General features: G+C 33.7%; 2 protein-coding genes across 2 annotated transcripts in view; both read right to left on the minus strand.

Annotated features, from left to right (window-relative positions):
* Nucleotides 1-1679: 1679 nt before the first annotated feature.
* Nucleotides 1680-10527, minus strand: LOC138332192 (uncharacterized). The gene is made up of 4 exons (XM_069280196.1): nucleotides 10082-10527; nucleotides 5522-9420; nucleotides 4218-4308; nucleotides 1680-3426 (listed from the first exon to the last, which is right to left on the minus strand). The coding sequence occupies exons 2-4, from the start codon at nucleotides 5524-5526 to the stop codon at nucleotides 2827-2829; spliced, it is 696 nt and encodes a 231-aa protein (XP_069136297.1). The 5' UTR covers nucleotides 5527-9420; nucleotides 10082-10527; the 3' UTR covers nucleotides 1680-2826.
* Nucleotides 9131-27158, minus strand: part of LOC138330740 (uncharacterized) — a 34053-nt gene continuing 16025 nt past the window's right edge. Inside the window, exons 2-6 of the mRNA XM_069278263.1 lie at nucleotides 14084-14447; nucleotides 13445-13639; nucleotides 12108-12397; nucleotides 10082-10596; nucleotides 9131-9420 (exon numbers count right to left, since the gene is read on the minus strand). Coding sequence (XP_069134364.1) covers nucleotides 9131-9420; nucleotides 10082-10596; nucleotides 12108-12397; nucleotides 13445-13639; nucleotides 14084-14447 — 1654 coding nt within the window. The remainder of the gene's footprint in view (nucleotides 9421-10081; nucleotides 10597-12107; nucleotides 12398-13444; nucleotides 13640-14083; nucleotides 14448-27158) is intronic.

Below are 27158 nucleotides of genomic sequence, written 5' to 3' on the forward strand. Positions count from 1 at the left end.
TACTTTTTGTTGATTTGGATGGTTGGTGTTTTCGTTATTGTTTTATTCCTTGGGTTAATATTGTCATTATCACACGCAATGTTGATTACTTCTTGTACTAGGGTTATTTAGGATATAAACACGTATATCGTATTCTTTCAAAAAGAGGGGAAAAAACACATACATTTTATTATCAATGGTTTTCGTATAAATTTGAGAATTGTCCCGTATCAAATACGACAGCATTCTGTACATTATTTTAATTAAAGGGGTCAATTTTTAACGTTACCTCACGCAGCATAATCGAATTTATTTTTTCAGTTCACTTTTGAAAATTTCGTTGATGTTTAAAATTCGCAGGTTTTAGTGAAAATGTGAATGTAACATGTAGTGAAAAATAAACCATCCGCGAAGTGTAACCGTTATACAGTGTATTTTAGAACACGTCGAACCTTATACAATACTCAACAGAATTAAGGCTTTTATCTCATAATGCATCATACATTAATGTTTTTTATACCTTAAAAACTAACGCTATTATTTTTTTATTATCAAACTTATGTTATAATAATTCATATATAAAACTATATTCACGATATTCCACTAGTTCTTACAATAGATATTTGATAAAGCAGCTTTGCTTTTGATACATGTTTCTATAAAGATTATTTAATCAAATTTACATTTTTATGATATTCACGATATCTCATCTGATCTTTCATTATATATCGCTTTGGAATTGTCCTCTCAAAGGAACAAGTAGCTGATGCTGTCCTATTGATTTGTATTACTAAGGTTATCGGAGTTCTCTAAGCATTTATTTCTGTAATCGCTTAAATCATATAACATATTTAACGGCAATAATTGGTGCAACTTATTATCATAACGGTGATCGATATATAACATTTTAATCGCCTTCAATTAAAAGTCTTTTTCTTTTTCGTTTTACACCAATCTATCATGCTGACAATTTGATATACTGTAAACACAAAACTTAGCGCAAAAAAGATTAGCGCGCTGATGAATTTGCGCATAATAAATTGTTCTACAATCACTATAAAAACGATTTCCAGAAAATAAAAATTGCGTATTCATATCATAGCACTAAAATACGTTTCACTAGGTTATGTACGTTAAAAAACCTTAAGTGTAAATGTTAATTAACATAATTTTACATCGCATAATCCGCATGATATCCAGTGATTGTGCCCGTATAATATTTCTGCATACATCACCAGTGCCTCTCTAGTCACTATGACCTGAAGCGATTTTCATTAGCGTTGCTGGGCAGGAAATCCATTGTTACGTCATGAGAGAAACAATAAAGTGACGTCAGAGCTTCAAGGACGCCGGGAAAAGACGACTTGTGGTGTATTTTTGCATAGATTTAATTAACATGAGAGTCATCAAATTGTAGGTTAATTTGTGTGGTTTTTTTTCATATGAAAATTTATAAAACACCTCTCGCCAAGGCTCGTAAAAAACAAAAAATTCTTTATCTCCTAACGTAAAATCATATATGAAATGAACACTCACCTAAGATCCTATGTATCCAGTATATTTTTCTAAGCTAAGTGTATCTGTATTTTACACATTGTATACTGTGCCATATTTACATTAAACTGTTATTAAATACTCATTGGTTGTCTTTTTCAACTTATGTAGATATTTATTATGCAATACAGATAAACGCAAAGCAATCCTTTTGATGTATTTTATTATGGGAATGATGGGATATATATTGTAAATATAAAAAGCACTTTTGGACGGAAAAGGAAGGTTATTTCGGAATTAAATAGTAATCCATTTGGAAAGTCGGTTAGTATTATTCAAAGGCCCTGTACTTTTTACGAAACGACTTTTAATTTTCAAAGTGAGACTGTAAAACGTGAATGATAATTTGTCGAGTTGCAAAAGCTATACTCTTACCGTTAATACTACAATTATCTATACCTTCTGAACAATTAAATCACAATAAATATAATGTCAATTTTTATAATGCGAGTCGCGTTATGTTGTCGGTCGTTGTCCTAATTACCACACGTGAGCTGACGATCACTGCGCCAGACGACAAAACAGCAAAATGAATCTCCAAATCTTGCATTTGTTTCGTGTCATAACCTCATACAAGGGGATCGATATAAGTTTTATTAAATTATATATGTACATGTAATTGCTTTTAAGAAACTTTGGATGTTTTTTTTATCGGAAAAGTAGTGGGCCTTGAAGTATATCTCCCTCATAACTACGATTTTCTACGTCGTAATTACTGTTAACCACTTTTCTCGTATTCAATAATTTCAACGTATTGGCTAACATATAAATTCATCATCAACTTACTTTTACCGATAATTGTGCATTCATGTATAGTAACGTCTTAAAAATTCACAGAACATTTGATTACGTGTTTGAGCTCTCGATAACTAAAGTGGTTTACAGAAATGCAGTAAGTACGATATGGTGAGTAAACATTACGACATATCAAGTCATAAGATACGAAATAAAAGCTACATCATGTTGCACTTACTGGCTTTCGTACTCTATAATATCGTAAGATCCGAAAAATAATATCATTATGAGGTCAGACGAATTATCGATATCATTTGAGAAAAGATCGAATGCATTAATAATAAAGAAAAATGTAACATTGCACATTAATCAACTTATCAAATTTTAAACTACATCGATGGATTATATATTGGTAGCTGCAATACGATCGACTTCATCTCATAAATACATTTATAATAAAGAATAAATGTAACATTGCACATGAATCAATTTATCAAATTGAAGACTACATATATAGGTTATAAATTGGTAGCTGCCGTACATAAAGAATATAAAATGTTATTCAATTTGTATATTATTAAGAAACCTTTCTTCAAACTCAGGTTTTGTCATAGAGGAATAACAGACTGTTTCGTAATTATTGTGATCAAAATGATGACCCTGAAAGTTAGCACTCGTAATTAAAACTTGGGCAGTTTTAGACCTGACACCAGCCGCAAACTTTCCATGAAATGTTGACTTAGGATTGGTTATTTTACTCATCACGTGATCTCTGACGTAGCTTCGATACTTTGGAGAGAATGCATCAGTGACTGCCTTAATTAATGACGCATAAGCTTCGGGATCATCAGGCTTGTAACCAGGACCAAACTTCCAGTACGGAATGAACTTCGGAGGATTTTTTTTCGGAACCTTCACGTTTGCGATTTCCCTGACGTAGATTGCATTCAAATTGGCAGTTGACTGATTGTCAAGGGCGAAAAAGCAGATTTCAAGTAGACGCTCGATGTCCATAAATGGTGTGACTATGTAGACTTCTGTAGACGACTCCGAAAACCAACGCTGGAGAAGGGACTGCCATACGGGGTATATGTCTGTTCGTCCGTTCACAAAACGACCGATAGATATTTCCTCTGGTGTCTTAATTACTCTCGTCTCCTGAAAAAGTATCGAACTGAATTAATGCGTTACGTTAGCATTTTGATGTAAATGAATTATAGTATCATTATATTTTATATTCCTGAAAAATAATCTTAAGCAGATACAAGTTTGATACAAGTGTCTCAGTCGACTAAATGATTGTGAGAAATGGCATTGCTTTTTATCTCACGATTCAAACACTTACAACTCTCAAATTATGTCGAAAAACATCATGTTCCCGATCTGAAGTCCAACGACAACAGTTTAATACTCAACAGAACTACTTAATTGAATTCAATGAATAGCAGCAGGTCGATTGAAACAATCTTCATCGACTAATGCTGATACATCCGTCATATCGAGTAATAGTTTATTGTATATACTAGCGAATCAATCTGCCTTATAAATGTGAATACAGATCTTACATTGATATGAAACGATATTGCGATAGAAGAGAGGTAACTCGTGAACATTGATATCCCGACGTAATGAATGGACATGAAACAAAACTTGATTTGATAATACAATGTAAAGTAATGGAACCTCAATAAGTGAATTGATTTGGTATGGAGAGTAGGGAACATTTCATTTGCAGGAGGCATTTACATATCAATTAATTTGTGATATGCACAATTTCTAACCAAACTTTTTCTAGGGAAAGAGTAACGCCAGGACACATTGGACATTTGTGTAAATGAAAGGAAACAACATTCTTAGTTACCTGGATGGACATATTTACGCTTCTGTTACCATCAATTCTGAAACATCCATTTGACAGACAGGTATACATTTAAACGAAACAAACTTACTTCCGAGGAGGCGTTGTCTTGTGTTTCTCTTTTCTTCGATTTAACCACCACCTTGGTGTCAGTGGTATCGTCTGCTTTCCTTTTTGGCGGCCTGATAAATTAGGTTTATCGAATTATTAAATGAGATAAATTAGCGTTATGATAACTCGTAGCTACGTAATATGGAATTTATCTATCTCATTAAATAATTCGATAAACCACTCGCCTAAAGGCTCTTGGCATATCAAATTACTGAAGTCGTTCAATAAATCTCATATAAAATAGCCACTCATGCAAGGTCCTCTATATCTATATCTTAATAATGGCGAAAGATTCTACTTCTAATTGCTGTTTCATCGAATCTTTTGTCACATGATATAATTCAAATATTTAAATAAAACGTGGTATATTTGATTTGCGTGTGAGAGAAAAAAAGGGTTAAAATCGTAATGGTAAAATGGGTGTACCATATAAAAGGCATTTAATGAATTACTGCCTTAGTATTCAAAATGTCAATTCTAAATTGATATCATGAGAAAACTGCCCCATATTCAATATTTATGTCAAACATGTATCCTTTCAAAGTCACGTATAATACCTTTTCAGCAAACCCTTATTCAGTGCCAAGTACGTTTTCAGTGTCAAAAATGTTTTCAATGGAAACGCATAAGAATATATTATACACAAAATGTAAATCAATAAGGACAACAAAACACTTTTGAACTGTGTAATACTGAAAAGAAAAGTATTTGTATGACGTAAATGCCGATGAATAGGTTGAAGTGAAAAGAAAAAAAATAGAAGTGAAAGAAAAGAGTTTCTATTGACTTGTCACTTGTTTACTGTGTTGAATATATTATGAGTGACTGTATTAAATCATTACATGATAAAACTTACCATACTTATGATAAATGCTTAACACAGACTGAAACATTATACATTGTAAATTATAAAGACATGGTATCTAGTCTATTTTAGTTCATTTTAATTTGATTCAGATATTGATGTTCGTCTTAAAGCACGAATTCATTTTCCTGTTCAAATTAAATGAACTTAACATATGAATTGATTATTGATTAGCAAGGCATACCTGTACACATGTTTCAGTGTATCTTACGGGAAAGAAATGATGTCAAGAATTTAGTAATTTTGTTTCACAGATAATCTCGAACTCTCGTTATTCTATTTTACACTGTATTACCCTGTCAGGATTTCTATTTATTTAGACAAAAAGCAAATTTGCGTTACATGCTATTATTGTCACAATAAATGTCCATTTCTTTAATATAGATACCAATTTTGTAAGATTTAAGTATTGTACTTACCCCATATTGTGATAACGTCTGCTGCCTGCCTACATTTAATAATGCAATAAACATACTCACATCTCTATACCCCTGTACAAAACAAACGATCGAACATGAATGAACATGTTTTGTTTACAAACACGGTCATATTTACTTTCAGTGGGGGCGGGGGGATGAAGAAATATTTGATATGATTTAACTTAGATCGATAAGTTAATAGTTTGCCTATTACTACACGATTCAATTCCAATACATTATATTACAGATACAGGCATCTAGTCAATCGGGTACTGACCATAGGCACATGCTGGTCAACATTTTATCAGACATTCCTTACGATGGTGTCAATGTGGATGTGAATTTGTGGTCAGTTTTGTGTAACATTTGATAACAGTAAAACATGAAAAGTATCAATATTACCGTTTATAACGGGTTAGTTTCGCCACTCGGGTGTTTTCGCAACTTGTACCCGAAATAGAATATGTAATATACGCCACATGATATTTTCGCTTAAGAGGAAAATGGATTGAAATTAAAATATGTACTATATCATATATCATATTTGGCAGGTGTTGTATTTATCTTGTTTAGTAACGTTGACGTATCGTAGTAGACGTGTTTATAACGCCTACTGACGTCAGTAATAAACGTATTACACAGGCGAGATTGTCTTTAATGATCACTGGTGAACCGCCATGCTTATTTCATACAATAAAGACAACGTAGTGATAAAAAAGTATTCGTGTTTTATTTTTTTTCATACTGTCCACAGGTAGACCCATTAAGTAATATCAGCTAATTTAGACTTACTCTTACTAAACTATATTCGCCAGTTAAAATATGTTATGATCAAAAAACGAAATTTAGACACTGGCGAATAAAAATCTTATCTTACCTCAAATCTCTAACTAAACTTTGATTGATAACAAATCTGCAAGTTCGTTTAATTGGTATTTTTTAATTTTTGTTGTGTTATAATGTAACAAACCATTAAATGATGGACAGAGTTTACATTTAATATCGATACAAAATCATCAACATAATAAGGTAATTATACATCAAAAGTTTCCACATTTATGTATAGTTTATATTGTAAATTACAGTTAAATATGAATAAACATAAGTAATTAGAACATACACATGATCATAGAATCATATATAACACAAAAAATAAAATAAAAACAATTGAAAACCGTATTCCGAAAACAACTGAAAATTGATCGTTTTAGCGTTATGATAATGACGCGATACATATGGCCGTTATGTAAGTCAGGTAGAACGTACATTCAACATAGTCGGTATCAGGTACATGTCGCTTACACCTCATAAATTACCCTGACAGTAATAAAATAAGTCAACAAAGCCCAGCGGTAATCTACACCACGGTTTAAAGGGCCAGTATGCCCCGATCCATTAGGATCAGGATTTGGGTTAAGCTCTGATATACGGTCATTAAAGTATTTTTATTACATTACGTTCCGTGCATTGCCTACTGATGATATTTACCTGATTGTATAGAACATCTATAATATATTGATACGATTATTCCTTTGTTCTAATATGCAGCTAATGTGTTTCTCCAAAAAAATCCCTTTAAGACCAAAATATACATACGTTGTAGGCATAACTAACTAAAGTCGTATGCGATTCTATATTGGATCGTGATCAATTATACAAAGAAGTGCGTTTTCTGATATTATGCTCTACAATCTTTAAAATTGCTCAACTGCCAACAGAGCATACACGATACTCATTATTTGAACAATTTATATGCCTAATTAACACAAATTTTTTTTTTAATATTTAGTTTTTTGCTTTTTGTACATGCACAATCAGTACTTCATTCCATATGTGCCACACATTTTTTCGGGATGCAATTAATTATTTTTGATATTTTAATCTTAAAGAAAAATTAGAAGCTTAAAAGTTTTAATGGTGGTAATGGTTACTTTTGTAACTGAAGAAAAATACTCATTTGTTTGCTCCTGTTTTGATGGAGAAAAATACCATTTTTCAGTAATGCAGCATTTTTAATTGTAGTCTAGTCCTTTACTCTTCACAATGAAGTTTCCTTTTAGCTAGAGCGCTGACTTGAATGGAAGGGATTTTCTAGAAACAGACATACATAGAGATTTGAAACTACATACCTCTTTATCTTTTATGACAGGAGTGGTACCTCCAGTTTATAAGCATTTTCCCTTGGCTAACTAGGTACATTATACTTGGGGAGGGTTTTGCGATCCCGAGAGTAGAATATTCCTATCCTTCATATCCACTTATAAAGAAGTATTTTTCTCTCATTTTTGACGATTTATTGCAATTTTACAACTATGATATTCCTCCATCTTGAAATAGGTTCGAAGGAAACCACGACTTCAAGTCAATTCTGCATACCTGAAAATTGTGTGAAATTGTCAACGCAAGTACCATTGATTGCAACCCCGCCTAGTTTCTGAAAAAATGATAAAATGGTACCGAGAGAGTAGTAATTGTGTTGATGCTGTAATGTCAGGCGACATGAGTGTATTGCCCTGGACCAGCCAGTGTTACACCCGTAGGTATAAAGTGTTGCAAAATAGAATATACACAAATTGGCCAATATATTAATTTAATGCAGACGATTGAGTTATCAGGTCTGCCAACCACATTCACGACTCTTATTATATTCTGATGTTCAAAACGGCCGAGGTCTAAATATAATACACTAAAGGAGAAAAGTAATTAAAATCATATAGATGACAACAATATTGTCCTCTCAGATGTCCTATTAAAAAAACTACAAAATATCTTAGGCATGAAATGAAAATGCATTTATAACTGATGTAAAAGCTAATTAACTGGTATATTAAAACAATACATACAGTACCAACAATCTGTTCTGTCATTGGGGCGGCTTAACTGTATATATAGATGTAGAACTAGAACACAAACTGATCAGTGCTTAAGAGTACAAAGTACGTACAGTACAGGCGGGAAGCCATCTCAAATCTCAACTAATATGAAGACCACCATGGTCGTAATAATTTGGGATCCAAATTTGTAAACCCGATGTCCTCAAGACGTCATATACAAAACATTTCGTGCTTTCGGTCCACTATACTGATGCCTTGTCTTACACCTTTTACTTTTATACATTTTCAATATTCATCAGTGAATACAAAATACACTTGACAAGACAGTAGAATGACATCGATCTTCATTCAAATTTACAGGATATATAAAGGTAGAAAGATAAAATGACAAACTCATCTGAAAATTACATATGTTTTGATATTTCTGCAATGGTGAAAGACATAGTGAAAAGGGAGATAAATCACTAGATATGGATCCATGGGTTGATCATGTATACATATCTGACAAGTTAACACTGTGATTTAGGCTACAACGAGCTGGCACTTGTATATATAGTGTATATTTAAAGAATCTTAGTGATCATCACAAAATCATTTACACTTCAAAAAGTGTCTTGAAAGTTTTTAAGAATAAAAAAGTAAAACAAGTATCACTTAATATCATATCAACACGCCTTTTATCACAAAATCAAAATTATCAAAGCAAATCAAACCTGTGTTGAACTCTGATGTTAGGTAAGCATATGATTTACTGCTGATCCGGATCCAACCACAGTTAGGATTTAAATGATTCTTTTTTATTGGATGCATCCTTTATCCCGTCTGCTATGACTGTTTGACCTATTTCTGTCAATGCTTCCGTCAATGTGTCAAGTCTTTCTTGAGGGTTACCACTTGCCTTCTGCAGCCAATGTAACAGGCTGAACATCTTATCAGTTTCAGCGCGATTAAGAGCCAGTCTGTCAGCATCCGCAGAAGGTATTTCTAACAACACAGCCAAATCTGTGTAATCTCCAACGGGAATTTTCCTTGCAAGTCTCATCATGCTTTTCTCGGAGAAAACTGCTGCAAAGCAAATACACACGTACGTGTCAACATACTCAATGCACACACTGACCATAAATGCAAAGTTAACGCGGATGGACTAAGTGCGTTTCAGTTGGATAAAATAGTTGGCGACCTTCGGTAAATGAAGTGCGGTTTTATAATGTGCGTTGCAAATGATACAGTGCTCGCGGATGACAGGTTACGAGGATTTGGATATTATTATGTTATATAATTATTATTTTCCTAAACGAATGTTACTGATGAACAGACATTTGCTAATTGTTATATTTGTAGGAAAAGTATGCAGATAGTCTTCATACGACCTTCTAAAATATCATTAGATACGTTCGTAAACCATAATTGGTCTACAGAAGTTGTGAAATTGTTTTGAAATAGGCGTGATATTTGCATATAGTTAAGTGGTTTGCAGACAAAAATAAACTAATAAGCAGATGTAAGTAAAATGATATGTAGTGGAATGATTTTAATCGAGGGGATAAAAAAGTGTTAAAATAGATAGTTAACAAATGTTTGGGATATCGATTTCTCATAAACTTAATAGAGATACATGTATACATATTGTAAAGTATTTCTGTATATTATTGTATTTACAATTAAATTGTGGTTTGGTTTCAATTAAGCTATTGGTTTTTATTTTCTGCTATTATCTCATATGTACCTGAATGACATGGTTGTTTTGGCTTCTTTATTTCTTTATGTACATGGAAGTCTGCTTTATGGAGTAGCCTTCGATTGCCGCTGTCCAAGTCATATTCCAGAGTTGCGTAACTTCCGGTGCCGAAATCTGTGTTTACCCTAACAAAATATGAGATGGAGTTGTCCTGGTTGTGTCGGTCATATCTTATGAATTGAGTTGCCGGTGTAGTGTGAAACACTACTGCTGTATTATTTGCCAATGAAACTCTCACTCTGTCCAAATTCTTCAATTGTATCGTAGGCGACGTACATGCAGACAAAAGATCCATTTCCATGGTATTAGCTCGTTCTGTTTCCTTTTCTTTTCTTTCATCTTGGCTTACTATTTCTGAGCGAAGACGAAGTTTCCCTTCTGGTTCTCTTTTTAAAAATAGCAGGATATTACACCTTGGGTCATCAAGTTCGTAAATATATTTGACTGCGGAAATGTTTGATGATCGACGACGACGATTCGATCGACATCTTACACAAACCACTCTGAAATCAAATATGTAAATAAACTTAGTCTATGTAACAGCAACTTCGCTATCCAATGGTATGCAGTACGATACTCTCCCTGAAACACTTGGCAGATATTGGCAGAGAAGTTTCTGTTTTCAGATTCTGATTGAATGCAGTTAGGTTCAGCCGACCAATGAAAGCTCGTTTTCTAAATTGTTATGTATGGCACTAAATACATGTAGTTATTAAATAAGGGAGATAACTCCTATAGATATATCATCAATACATCCTAATTATATATATAGGTCATATCAGTAATTTAGGTTATAGAACTTTCTAGAATATTATAATGTATAAACATAAATTTGTAAATATGTTGATTATAAGTAGGGATCTAGAATGATCTACTTTAAAAGAAAGTTCTGTGTGTTTATTTGTTTACTGGTTTTAGTTAGAGATATTTCTAGAAGTTAGTTAAAGATTCTCCAATATTTTTGAATTAGAGTTAAGCTATATATACTCTAGCTGTACAAGGCTAATTAGAACTGTAATGAGACCTGTAATTAGACATATTAAGAATTGTACAGTGCCATATTAATTTTATTGGCAGAGCTATTGTAACTTTGTCTGTTGATTGTTACAACGCATTGTGTGGATTTATTCATATTGCCTGGAACTTTAAAATTATCTGTTGACATTCATTTTCCTCATCGAATTATGAATATTATCAATTCGGAACCTGGAAGGAATAAGGATTTTACCAGGACATTCACAAAAAAATAAGTAACTCTTTAAATTCTCGTATTACTTTTGTACCACCACCAATTACTTTTGATACTGTAAACAATCTCTGTATAATATTTTATATATAATAAAATTGTGTTTTGAATTAAGCTGCTGGTTTCTCATTTCTGTTATTCTTGGTCGTAATAATGGCAGTGACTATTGCGACATGTTATGTCTGTTAACAAATGCTTCAAGCGAAGTCAAATTTACTATTCCGTAAATTATTAAATGTTAAAGATCAGCCAATTGAAGTAATTGGATACGTTTCCAAACATATAGGAAAAGTCAATACGTGCGTGGTTTCTGTTTTGCAACGTTAAACAAATTATTATGCAAAAACATACTCGATCTCATGATAAAAGTGATCTCTGAAACACGAGATACAAAACTTGGTGTCCGAACATATAAAAAATAACTCACAAAATGCTAATCTGTGGTATTTTGAATCAGTTATATACAACATGTTTTTCAAGGGGTAGTGCCATTTTTTTCAATTCAGATATCACGAATACGAGTTTTTTCATTGGTTGCTTATTACGAATTGGAAGGGGCGCAACTGTGGTCATCCAGCAGGTGGCGCATTGCGGGTACTTCAACTTTGCCGTCAAAACTGCCAAGGGTTTTAGGGAAAGTCTCGCTCGTACTGCATACCCTTGGTTAGCGAAGTTGATGTAAGAGTAACATAGCCAATAGCCAATAGTCGCAAAAATATCTAAAGAAACAAACGTCTAGTGAATTATCTAATTGAGTAAACTACTTACGAGCTGAAACGATCCGTAGTAACCTCATAGAGGTTCTCTCCTATTCCCTTGATATGCGCTGTCTCTATCTCATGTATGTCATCGTCATCTACATGCAGGGCAAGTAAAGTAGGCTGTTCGCCTTTAGGAGTAGGCTGTAGAGGTGGTATAGGCAGGGTCAGGCGGATAGGGACCAGAAATGGATGATAATGTGTTACGTTCACCAAGTCAGAGACCCCTAGTATTCCATGCTCATTTCCAAGTAATTTTGTTATTTTCTCTTTTTTTAATGAGTGATACAAAGTGGTTACCTGTAAAAAAAGAAATCTACATAAACGACAGATGGATGGTTTTGTTTCAAATCCGTTGTTTACGTTAATTATTCACTAGTTTTAAATCTAGTATTGTTTTATTAGACAATTCTATTTTGGATGTAAATTCATAATGTGATCTATATCTTACTTTACACCTTAAGTTAACTTAGCATCGAAAAAGGTGACTATTCACGGAGATATATACCCAAGTTGAGACGGAAAATAGATGTGAGACTAACTGATGTACTGGCATTGCTGTAAGATATAAATGGTGGGCATGTTTATCTTTATTAAGCAAACAACCTGGTTCGTACATATCGCCATATCCATTTCTTTCTGCTTTCAATATATTTTTATGCAACTGAGTAACTACAAATAAAATACCTGTTAGAAATCGAGATCTGGTTATTCATTTACAAGGTGTATTTCCTAATATCTCTCCACAATGACGGGTTTGTTCAAATGAATGGCCTTGACCTTGACCTTGGTCACATTTGTCAAAATCTTTTCATGATATCTTATGAATAACCAATAGGCCTACAGACCTGATATTGGGCCTGAATCATGCTGAATCAAAGGCCTACCATGTTTCTTCAGATAAATCACCTGTACCTTCATTCAAGGTCACAGGTGTTAAAAAGGCTATGAAGGTCGTTTATTGGGTAAAATGTGCTACCTTCTTCATTTCATTCCATTTATGACATCATTTCTGTGTCACCCAACTAGTTTATAATTTTATAAAATATATTTGTAGATTATATGGTTTCAATTATTATTAGATTGTTATTCATTTAAAGCATTTTTCGTCTTTCAACTCATTATTTCGTAGTAGATAATCGTAGTAATAAAGAAGGTAGTTTAGAGATACGTACCATTCATCAGATTGCAGATAGGTTCATCACACGTGCGCAATATAATGAATTTCATGAAAATACTTTTTTCAAATCGGAAAAGTCATATGATAATAATATCTCATATGAAATGAACACCCATTAAGATTCTATATTATTTTATATTCTATGTTTATATTGCTGATAAACCGACCTGGATAGTGACTTTCATTGTACTCAGTACACAGTTAGGTGGGAATACGATCTTCATGTCCTTGTTTTCTGGATCCAGATATATCGTACATCCTTCCGTCGTAACGTCAATGGCATGGGTATCCAGTTGAGACGTTACAAAGACAGCATCGATATCGAACGGGTCTGTGTCAATGCTCACGGCCTTCTCTCCATCCTATGATAATATATGAGGATACGATCATTAACAAATTTTTGTAAGAACTGACAGATCACCATCATATTTTTGAGCCCGTAATTTGTCCTGTCAGTAATATCATAAAGTAGGCGTACACTCATGAAGCATAATGTAATTTGAAAGAGTTTAAACCCACAACCGATGCCACTCTGTCTTTCAATAATTGTATTCCGCCTTTGCACATTACCGACCGCTTTTCCCTTTCTATGTATATATCGATTGTGGCATCATTCATTTGTGGGCAACAATTGCGCCGTTAACAGGACGTAACATTCAGCACTTTCCCACAAGTAGAGATACATCTATGACATGCAAATTTAGAATACAAAAAGGAACATATTTTATCTGTATTTATAACAAAATGTTAAGAAGCGCCTCTACTAAATACATTTGTTTTATTGATAGAAATTGTCTTTAGACTACCGTTATCCTAGAGGTATACTGAGCCCAGCCTTCTTTCCCTTTATGCCTCACATGGAATGTATATGTTGCAAGTCGCGTTGGAACAGTAGGTCTACAGGATATCTCTATTTGGCCAGCGGAGTTTTTCATTGTGTAATAATCTTCCTCCTTCCGACTATCCAGGCCAATAGAGGACTGATAACGTTTATCACTATCCAAACATTCTTCTTTAGAAGATGATGGACTAGTTATCTCGAGATCAAACACAGTTGATTCGACGGTCATTTTGTCACAGTGAATATCGTCTAAAGGAAATTCTGAGTTCCTTCTTTCGGAGCTCCATGGTTTGGTTTTCACAAAAATTTTGTTGTCGAAACGAATACTTCTGAAATATAATAAACAAGTTAATCATAATTTGTATGCTATTTCAAATATGATTACATTTTGATAATAAACATCAACACTAATGTATTGTGAAATATGAAAAAAAACATCTCCTACCTACACGTGTAATATGGGCTGGTCTGGGACACTACACTCATATTGCATATAATAAAGCCTTGTGACGTCACTGTGTCAACAAAATTAGTATTTTCTCGGTACTGTTTTAACAATTTGTTCAGAAACTATGCTGGGTTTATTTGAAAGATACAGGATTGGCGTTGAAAATATCTCGCAATTTTCATGCATGATTTGCAGCTGCGTTTATTCTCTCGAATTTTTCAATTTCAAAATGCCGGAAAATCATAGTAGAAAAATTGCAAAAAGTATCGAAATGTGAGAGAAATATACGCTTCAATGTGTGGATATGAAGGAAAGAGATCTTCGACCTGAGGGTCACAAAATGTTGTAAAATCCGTGGTTTTCCATACACGAAAGAGCATTTTTCTCTCATACTTCGGTACTTCTATGTTTTATTGTAATTTTAGTATCATATAGGCCAGAAATTGACTTTTGAAGTCAAGTTCTCATGCAAATGTTCCTTGTGGCATGAAAACACCATCCAACATTTGAAACAAAATTATCGAATAACACACGCTAGATCTCTTTTTACCGGAACTATATATAGTTTTTATAAGAACGTAAATGATATACACATGATATTTTAATCTCTTCCTTTCCAATGGAAGATTAAGCTATGTTGACGATACTGTCAAAATGAACATTTCCAAACTATTTTTAATTCATATTTAAGTTATGAAAACTTAAGCGCCTTTTACACATAGACAAATTGCGCTAGCAAATGTATATTGAAAGAATTCCATAAAACTGAAAATAACCAAATGGCGATACTAAAAGCCATCAAAGGGAAAGGTAATGTTTGATGTATCATGTACATGTACAACAGAATGTCGATGGAAACGGAAATTATGGGTTTAACTCCAACAATGTTAGAGGTATAGTACAACGAGATACTTTTTAAACATTACGTCGTGTCTAACCCCTAACTTCCAATCGGCGATTTATCCGAGGCTAAGGGTCACGTTTTCAAAGATGCGATTGTGACTCTATAAAGCATTTTAATGGTCGAAGGTGTCAAATGCATTCCTCTTTTTTTTTTTTAACAAATAAACAAATCTTTGGACAATTTACATCTAACGTACACTTTCATGACCGAGACAAAACATGTAGGTGATAGTGGTATGTCCGGTAATTAGAACAATAGGCCCATGGACCTTAATGGTCATCTGACAAACTAGTCATCAGTGACATAGGAAAAAAGAGACATGTCCGATGGCAATTTTGGCACATCTCTAGGATTTGAGAAAGAAGCTCAATTTGTGTTTACAAGATAGCAGCTCTTGTATTTTTGAACAAACCGTAAAAAACCATACTTGGTCGGGATACTATCAGGATAATTTCAGGCTACATCCAGTAAATGAAAAGAAATGAAAAAACTTGAGAAATATTTCAAAATATGTTTTCAATGTTGTGGCGACTTTTTGGATTTCGTATCGACCTGATTAAAAACTTGGTCAGGTCTATGTCGGGGTCATTCGAGCATGTTTCAGCTAATTCACAGCACTTGGATTTCGGATCGGCCCAAAAAATAACGAGTCATGTCAGAATCAGTTCAGGCAAGCTTCCAAAAATCACACTGGTTGAACTGAAGATGAACTTTACAAGATGGGGACCATCTTGTATTTCGAATCGACCGGAAAAATAATGACATTAGGTTGGGACCATGTCAAATATATGCCTGCTTGTTGTTGATAAATTACCGCTACTGAACTATATTCTAGTATCCAGTGCTTGTTCAGAGCTTGTATCGGAACTGGACATATTTACGAAAATTCTACTTCATCATTTCTGCTTTTACACTTGTGCTTCTACCAAAAAGTCAACGTTTTAAACAAATCATACATTCAAAGGTCTGCACTGGGCCAAATAGGCGACGTGATGTGATTGTTATAAGTTTGGACTGATAGCAAGTGGAGGATTTCAACTGAATCACCTGTTTCACGTCATTTTATACCCAATAACATCGATGTGCATAGTTCTATATGGTGTTTTTCTTCTTGTGTGACGTGGCTAAGAGAACCTTTGCATGCGAACATGTGCTTATAATTAATATTATCTTGAAAAATGCATACACAGTGGTTATATTGAAATCCTTGGGGAATGGATAATCTTTTCAAATCATCCTGATTTTAATATACCAAAGGTAAAAAAGGTAATTTCTACATCTGAACAGGAATAATAATTCATTTTAAATTAAACGTTATTTCTCTATATTCGATTTTAATTGAAGTGAGTTGCACTGTATTTCCGAAAGATATAATGTGTCTTTGCCGATAGGTAATTTTTTTCTCTAAGGTCATGCGGTACATGCATTTAAAGGCGGATCTCTGCATCAGAATATGAAGTTGACGAGGTATTTTGTGTTCGTCACTAGTCTCTTAAAAGGGGACCTTTGATGTGTCATATTTAATAAAGATTGGGCTTTTTAAACATGAAAATGGTTATTTCTAATGTATATTGAATGTTGCAAGTCATGTTTCTCAGTTCCTTTAAACAATATTCATAGTTCTGAAAGTCCGTTGCGAGTATAATTCATATATCGTGTACCTAACCAGAAAATTAAAATTGAATACTGAACAGACCTTTCAAAACAAGAGCATTGAATTCTAATCATTCATATGATTTTAAACGTTAACGGCTTCAGAGTCTTACATGATGTTCAACCTCTTTCATATCGCCTTTAAACAGAGGCCATGCTTTCTAAGGAAGTTGGTAGAAATGCTTGTATCTTAGTAACCTGTAATGGTTAAGTCGTATCAAATAGGTGTTTATTTGAACACTGAACACGCAAATGTACACAGTACCATTCCGGCCATTCCAGTGTCTGTTAATTATATTCGTAGGAACGGATACTCCAAAAGCAAAATACAGACAAGTACGTTAAAAGGAGACTTGGAAATACATTATCCTGATAGAATATAATGATGACCGTGTAAGTTTCTTAAATCACACTTTGTTTATATCACATCAGCCTGTACTGCTTTGGTACATGTATTACATGAAGTTGTCATTTATCGTTCCTTGGTACATTACTAGAGGTAACATATATAACATTTAATAAAAACAATAAAAACAGATAAGTAAAGGCTATGGTAATTACCACCTATATGCATTTAGCTGGAAACATTACTATTTTGTTTAATTAATATGTTTAACAATGGTGTTACACCAAAGTCATGTGCTCAAGTGAATCAGAACAATGATAGGTGTACAGGCCTAATTGTTAATCTGATCATCATACTTAGCGTGAACCAGAAGCGCATAGACACATTTAAATGGCCACATTTGAAAATTTGTGAAGACGTAGACCAAACTGCTCCCTTTATAATTGTTTTATTTGTTTTATTTCTAAAGACATTTCATAGGAATGCTACACAAGAAATAAACTTACATAATATAAACAGTGTCATACACATTCATCCACACAATCCAAAATGGTTTTTTAAACAGATATCATTGACATTTAAAAAAGAAAAACAAAAACAGATGATAAGAGAGAAGAGAAGAAAAGATGACGTGAACATCAGAAATAAAATGGTGATGAGGATTTATAGAAAAATATATATATGTGAACATGGTCCGGGGAGACGGGAGAAAGACTGAGTTCACTTTCTATTTCAGATGCTCATCTGATTTTCAATAAGGATTTTATAGAAATGTTCTGGTGTTAGGAAGACCCTCATGATATTGTATATCATGTGGGTCTTTGTGGCGGTTTTTGGGTCAACCCCACATAGGCTAACATAATTTTGATAAAATTTTATTCTTTAGTTGTAGTGATTTTGATTTTGTATTGATAATCGTCATTTCTTGTTTTAATCCACATGGTGGATCATTAACAATAAATTTAAATGTCACCCTTTTTGGGGTGGCCATTTCAATTTCATTTAATTGTTGAGTTGTTCTTGATATGTGTGGAGGGGCATAAAAATATATATATGTGAACATGGTCCGGGGAGACGGGAGGAAGACTGAGTTAACTTTCTATTTCAGATGCTCATCTGATTTTCAATAAGGATTTTATAGAAATGTTGGGATCACACTCGGAAGTGAACTTTATTAATAAAAATTCACTATACTAGGGTCTCTTTCAACACAGCCTACATATGATTAAAGAATTGTCGAGAGCGTAAACACACCTATAACATGAAGCAGATATCTTGAGGACAACAAACCCGACACCTTGCCATATTATAACGTTTAAACGACAAATTTACCGGTCCACATTTATTCTGAAATTTTCATAATATTTATCCAGGTAATGAGCCAACCTTTAAGAAAATATTTTTGGTGCACTCAAACCGGAACTGGGTGAATTACCATTGTTAATAATTGAAATGGCCGAAATTTCGACATTTTCTGTCTTAAAAATGTAGCCAAAATTTTATTTGTTACATTTTGCCTTCATATTTGTGATCATAATATGTAATTATTTATACTCTTCAGAAAAAAATATAGTTTTATGACATAAAACGTTATTTTGGTACCTTTTTGGATCAAAAAGGGAACCCTGTCATACACCTCTACTGGGCAACTTTAATTTGGCCATAACACAGGCCCCTGGGACCTAATTTAGTCACCGTTTTTGCAATAGGGGCAGCAGGACACACGGGTGAAAGCACTACGTACGCTACAGAATTACATCGTCGCACCCCATAATTGTTTGCACTACGCTAAAGAAATATTAAGTTAAATGTCAGGTGAAGAACATGATATGATAACACCAATAACAATAGTGTTTTTTGGAGTAAAGAATAATAAAGCATAATGGAGAATCATAATATGCGTCATCTGCATTGATTTATATGATGGCTTTGACAAATACTAGAATGAAACCAAGGGTTTTGGAAAGTATTTACGGCTTGATAAAGATAAATAAAGTCAGCACATATATAACAGTCCCATCATAGTGCCAAGGGGCAAGCTAATATGAATCACTGGACAAGTCTATTATCAATTATCCTGATAAGGCAAAATATCTGGGCGTAACAATCCAACACGATTTCAAATAGGACTCCCACATCAGCAACATCACCTGCACAGCCAATAAGACCCTTGGCTTTATTAGACGAAACCTCAAAATTAATTCAAAAAAGATTAAAGAACAAGCATACAAATCTTTAGTACGTCACACACTTGAATATGCCTGTACAGTGTGGGACCCATACCAGAAGGGAGACATTAATAAGCTAGAAATGGTCCAACGCAGAGCTGCTCGATATGTCACTAACAGATTCCATAACACCTCAAGCGTTAGTGACATGCTTGAACACCTAGAGTGGCCTAGCTTATCGGCTAGAAGAAAAAGCGCACGGCTTACTATGCTTTTCAAAATCACTCACGGCATAGTCGCTATTAAAAAAGACCAATAATTGACCTCACAGTTACGCCCTACCAGACACTCCCATACATTTGCATACCAAATACATTACTGTAGAACTGATTCTCGCAAACACTCCTTCTTTCCCCGCACTATCCAAGACTGGAACTCTATTCCGCAAGATCTTGTTATCTCAAAGTCACTTGACTCCTTCAAAACTCGTCTTTCATCTCTAATTTATTATTTTCTTCTCTTCCCCTGTTCATAGTCACACCTTCAACAATATCGACATGATCTTCAATATGATGAAGTAGGTCGATTATTTGGTAGATGTAGATGAATTTCTAAAGAGAAAAAAGTAAAATTCAAGGAAGCATCTCCGTGAAGTGGCAATCATTAAGTTCGTTTTAGTGTATAGTGTATTGGAGGAATGATTTTTAATCATGTCATTAATGATAATAACACCCTTTTGATCTAAAAAAAATTGACCCATTTCCTATCTTTATCTTATTGTTATACCAAATAGGAGTTTTGAATATAACATCCAGCTGGCCATTGAGAATTTAATTTCTTCCATGTAAAGAAGTCGTCTTTCCAAATTAAATTTGAACATCTTTGTTGACAGCTGGAAATATACCCAGTTCCACAATCAATCAGATTATCTTCATAAGCATATAAACTTAAAAAAAATACCTGCTTCATGTCGTGTAAAGTCTACGGATCTGTGTAAGTTTCAATGCATCAATGAATGGTTTTATGTTGATTCCTATTTTCATTTTCTCTAGATTCATAAACGTGTGTTTACACTGAGGTGAATACAAACACGTATTATATTTAGAACACGTTACAATCTGGTGCTACTATTGCACGATTGTAAAAGGCGACTAATTTAGGATATTACCCTTTCTCTCTAATAACTTACTACTTTGTTAACCCTAACGTCTCCGTTGACACCGCCTCACATTTGGCATTATGTTGAGCGCTCGCCCCTGTGATTTACGAGGGATGTTCCAAAATTAATGTTACTTGCGCAATATCTCGTGGAAATCGTGCTAAATGGGCTTAAAACTACCTCGTGGCGATAGCGTGATATCTGAAGCGTGATATAGGTAAATATCTCGCTCACAATTACACTGACCTTGGTGCTGTGTACATTGTTTTGTAGCGCACTCGTTACAATCGGGAGGCTGAAGTTGGTTCCGGGTTCCGAGTTCCGAGTTTCGTTTAAGGAAATTTTCTGAATGATGAATAATGTTGCCTGTTGTCATTTTTATTTTCATATGTCTTAGGCATATTGAATGATTTTATCAAAAATGATAGAAAATTTCCTTAAACGGAACTCGGAACTGGTTCCGTGTTCTGTTTTACTTAAACGGAACTGGGAAATGAAAGTCGATCGAAAACTAAATTAAAGTGGATTTTTCACTAGTAACCCATGAAAAATGACAACAAGCAACATTATTCATATGTCTTAGGCATATTGAATGATTTTATCTAAAATGATAGAAAATTTCCTTAAACGGAACTCGGAACTAGTTATGATGAATAGATGTTATTTGATAACGTATTTAAACTAGCTCTATCACAAATTATCTATGGCAAATTACAACAGAGAACATTTGCAATATGTTCAAATAGACCATTTTCAGGTACATTTGGTCCGCATCCGGATCTGTGCTTAGAATTTGCATAGTCACGTGATACCCAAAATCACTCATCATAGACCTTTTCACGGTTATTTCTGCACATGCACACAAACGCTTCCGGAAGGCAACTAATACTTCCGCATTTCTTGACAACTTATAAACAATATGGCGAGCCGCGAACATTTGAATAAACTGAGCGTTGCCGTATTGAGGTCGTTAGCTGCAGAATATGGAGTCGACGTACTAAAGAAGAAAAAAGCTTATCTGATCAACGACCTGATATCATGTAAAGCTCCTGTTTCTGTGTTAATGCCAGTAGTCAACAGATCAACTGATGAGATATCGATACAGACACCTGTGTCCCGTGAGGAAAGTTTACCCCCATTCAACCAGGTCACATATGTCAAAGATGCGCAATACCCTCTGGTTACTTTTAGTGACATATATGACTTTATGGTGGCCCGTAGGAGGGACAGTGGCGAATGTGTGAGCAATTTTAAGGGTCTGGATAGAGCTGTGAAACACTTCAGCGCAGGAGATGTGAATCTTATAGGCACAGCAAAGGTACAGTACTGTAGGCATAATTATTTTTCGTATTCCCATTTCATAGTCTGCCAAAGGCGATGTATTGTTCTTTTTTATGGTATGAGCTTCCTGGTTATGTGTTTAAACTTCACTCTGACTATAGTTTCATGAATATACATTTGTATATGCATGGCTTGCTCTCTAGTATGTTAAAAAAAATTAAACTCTATATGGTATTCTATATGCAAATCCACTAATGCCTTTGTTTGGTCCGTGTATACTAAATAGTCTATATTCTTTCTTATAGGTGACCGATAAAGTCATATACATCAAAGGAACCTGTCAAGCATCTATGAAGAAGCATGTCTATGATGTATATGTGTGTCTGTCCAGCACAGGAGCTAGCTCTGCTTCCATAGATTATGGATACTGTCAGTGTCCTGTTGGGTAAGCATTGATCTAAGGACAAAAATGGGGATTCCGAAATTATTGGTTTTAAAAGCTGACATGAGGTTATGAATTAATATTTGTAAATATTGGTTTGCTTTATGATGAAATTCAAATTAAATAATGCATTCTGTTGAAAAGCAAAAGAAACTTGAAATATTTGCTATAAAACTTATCAAAGAGGACATGTAAACTGCAGACATTTTGATTTAGTTTCTACTAGGAATATGTTATTTGTTTAATTTTAATTTAGTTAAGTTATTAAAAAGTGTTTGATATGATTCCAGTTTAGCACAGACGTGCAGTCATATGGGGAGTATGCTGTTTGCCTTAAGCAATGCAACAAGTGCAACAACTGATACATGCAGTTCAACTTCCAGGCTGTGCGAATGGAATATCCCTCGCCATTCTGTTAAACCAAAGCCAATGAGTGAACTGAAAACAGGTATGACTAATTAAAAAAAACCAATCTATTAAAAACTCAAGTTTGATCATTTTGAAATATTAAATATTGTACTACGATAGTCTTTTATTTCACATGCTTATAATAATTGCATGTGTAACATTTAATATTTTTTTTTACATAATCTCTTTGTTAAACATTTTAGTGTTGTTAAATTAAGTTCTATATCATGGCAATTTTAATTTGGTAAAATGATTTTAAATTTGTGTAAATTTCTCTGGAGAACTGTTAAAGGCCATCTACCTTTCCTGAACAAAATATAAAAGTTTCTTAAAAAAATATAAATAATATCAGAAAATACATGCCGATGGCCTAAGATGTGGTTACAACACCAAACATATGCAATATTTCTGGTGTAATATATGAAATCAGTGGTGATTTGCCGTCAGGCACAGTGATACTCAACTATCCTGTGGTATTGAGGACGATGGAGGGAAACATAAGATGACTCGCGTTATGAGAATTAACATTTGATTTATTTTACTTAAATTGTTCAGAAGGTGATAATAGGTGTAGTATTAACGGTAATTCTAAGTTAATAACTTTCGCGACTCTACAAAATTATCGATCTCGTTTTACTTTCCCATTTTAAAAATTAAAAGTCGTTGCGGAAAGCTAGTGGGCCTTTAATGGACCATAGAATTCCATAAGAAATCCACCCTATACATGTATACTGGTACAGTGGTAATTGTACACAGTTTAACACAGGATGTACCAGAAGATATTGTATGGATTCTTAAAACATGGCCTTTAATGACCTTTTTTAACTTCACAGGAAAACCAATATTGATGCCTGCAAGCATGGATCTTGTGCAAACAGATGACAGCAGTGCGTTGCCTTGCATGTCAGCATTTGACCCGAGACATACATCAACCCGTGGCAATGATGATGAAAGAACACTAAAGCACTTGACAGATTTAAAAGCTGTATTTCCAAATACTGGTATATGTCAACAAAACAACAGTAACAATAACAGTAACTTATGATAATAAATAGTATGCATTGAAATAGCTTATTGTATTAACATCAATAAAGGCCAATTAAAACTAATAATTGCACTTCTTCATTTCTCGAGATGTCAAAATCTGATAATTCAGTGTTAATATTGTTAGTTTCTAGATAAGTAAGAAAGTACTGATTAAGAATCTTAATTTGTATTTTTGTGCTGACAATACACACTGGGAAAATATGTTTTTGCATGGAAAGCGAAAGATTAATCTTAAATGGCCTCAATATTTTACAATTGCATGACTAGACAAAATCAAAATAAAAAAAAATAATACAGGTAGAAAACCTTAATTTATAAAATAAATTAGCAATATTTTGGGTAATATCTTATGTGCATATTGCCAAGAAATATCTATACACAAAATTACTACTCTTGAAAGTTATATCATAACTACGGTGGCTGGGAGCGGACATGAAATAAATAAAATTATTGCGTGGGAACGAAATATTATTGCGTGGGAACGAAATACTATTGCGTTCGAACGAAATATTATTGCGTGGGAACGAAATATTATTTCGTTCGAACGAAATATTATTGCGTGGGTACGAAAATATTATTGCGTGGGAACGAAATACTATTGCGTTCGAACGAAATATTATTGCGTTCGAACGAAATACTATTGCGTGCGAACGAAATATTATTGCGTGGGAACGAAATATTATTGCGTTCGAACGAAATATTATTGCGTGCGAACGAAATATTATTACGTTCGAACGAAATATTATTGCGTGCGAACGAAATATTATTGCGTGCGAACGAAATAATTATTTCGTGGGAACGAAATAATTATTTCGTGGGAACGAAATAATTATTGCGTGGGAACGAAATATCAGCGGTTTACCTTTGGCTATTTCAAATGTGGCAGTCTGCAATTTCATATCAATATTCTTTGTAATTGGTCATTTAAAGTGGTTTTGTGTAAACCTTCTTAATAAGGTATATTTTATAAAGTATATTTTGCTTCGAAACCATTAATTTAAAGTTTATTGCATGTATTATTTGGATTTGTATTCTATTTCAGTATTTGCCTTCAATGATTTGCATTAAAATTGTAGAGAAAGTCATGTAAATTCATTGTTTTACTTTTTAAAATAGTTGACTAAGTATTGATACAAAACAACTTTCGTTGTAACACAATTGCACACATTCAAATGGAAATATTGAAGCATAATGTATTAAAGTCATATACACAGTAATATAAAAGCACATATACTGCTTTTATTTACGGCAGCGTGTTAGGACCAATATATAGTTTTATTTATCATGTCCATACAGATTATTATCTTGTACGTTTAACTTAGTATCTTTTTAGTATCTTTTGTTACAGTATCGTGTACATTTGTACGTACGTATGCACAAACACTTATCTTGTACGTCTGTACGTACATCGTTGTATCATGTACGTACAGCCTAGTATCTTGTACCTGCAAATTATCATCTTGTACGTACAACTTCATATCTTACAAATTATAACAATATCTTGTACGTACAAGTTTATATACTAAGTTGTTCATATGTACAAGATACTATATATATATATATATGCTGTACGTACAAGATAGATACAATTATAGACATGTATAGTGTCCCCTGTACGCCATCATAGGTACGTGTATTTCATTAGATATATAAAGTATAATACAATAAACAAGACTTTAAATAGTTAAAAATAAGGAAAACATCTTTTTAGATAAGGTGCCGTTTCATAAGTTGTAGGCCATATCTTAATCATATTACTACGGTAGCATGATTACTGTCATATCATCCATGTATGATAATGAGTTCAATAGTTATTTCGTTCGCACGCAATAATTATTTCGTTCGCACGCAATAATTATTTCGTTCGCACGCAATAATTATTTCGTTCGAACGCAATAATATTTCGTTCGAACGCAATAATATTTCGTTCGAACGCAATAATATTTCGTTCGCACGCAATAGTATTTCGTTCCCACGCAATAATATTTCGTTCCCACGCAATAGTATTTCGTTCGAACGCAATAATATTTCGTTCGAACGCAATAGTATTTCGTTCCCACGCAATAATATTTCGTACGAACGCAATAGTATTTCGTTCCCACGCAATAGTATTTCGTTCGAACGCAATAATATTTCGTTCGAACGCAATAGTATTTCGTTCCCACGCAATAATATTTCGTTCGAACGCAATAATTTTATTTACTTCATGTCCGCTCCCAGCCACCGTACATAACCTTTAAAATGAATGGCTTAGCATTCCTATATTTCATCTGTGAAACAGCCAGGGAATTTTGTTTACCAAGGCTAACAACAAGAGTGACTCAAATAAAAATAAAAAATTTGTTTTAGGGTTAGCACATTTGTGGAATATACCAGACACTGCCCCAGATGCTTCTATTGAAATGGAGGTCAGTTCCACAATAGACCCAATGTTTCTGGAGATGGAAAAAAATGCTGTTTACAAATGCCTGTAAAGAAAATTGTAAGTCAAAAATTGTACATCACAAAACCTTATCAGAATCACTCAATTAAATAAATAACAACTTGAAGCTCATAATATTTTGATTTACAAATATAACTTTACTAAATACACCAATTCATATCAATTAGTGCACTTATCAAGTAACAATACTGTAATAACAGTTTGTTGTTGACAGGTATATGTACTGTACATGTACAATTGACATAATTGACATGAAATTTTTACTGAATTACAGTACCCTCGTTGAGCATAAGTGCAGAACTGGTCAGTTTCATAGAGCATCACACAAGAGACCAGAGGGTATCACAGATGTGGAAAGACCTGCATATTGGCCGCCTGACCAGTTCCATATTTAGAGATGTCTTGAGTGCAGGTGACAACCCAAAGTCTTTAGTAAAAAGGATCTTAAATGGATCAAATCTTGACAGGTAGATATTATCACAAGGGATTATGTATTATGCATGCAAGTTTACGATAAGAATTACCTTCATTCCTTAAATTTTGGTAAATTTATAGATCATTCATTTTCAAGTGTTTGTGTACTAAAATCTATGATTAATGCACAGGAGCCTCAGTAGCCATTAGTATGGTCTGACTTCAACAAACAAGTAGCACTGATTTATCTCCTCCCTCACTTTGCATTGCTCAGTGTTATTATTCTCTTGAAACACTGGTCTCCCACCACATCAAAAACTGGCATGT

Source organism: Argopecten irradians, chromosome 9 (assembly GCF_041381155.1).
Source record: "Argopecten irradians isolate NY chromosome 9, Ai_NY, whole genome shotgun sequence".
NCBI lineage: Eukaryota > Metazoa > Mollusca > Bivalvia > Pectinida > Pectinidae > Argopecten > Argopecten irradians.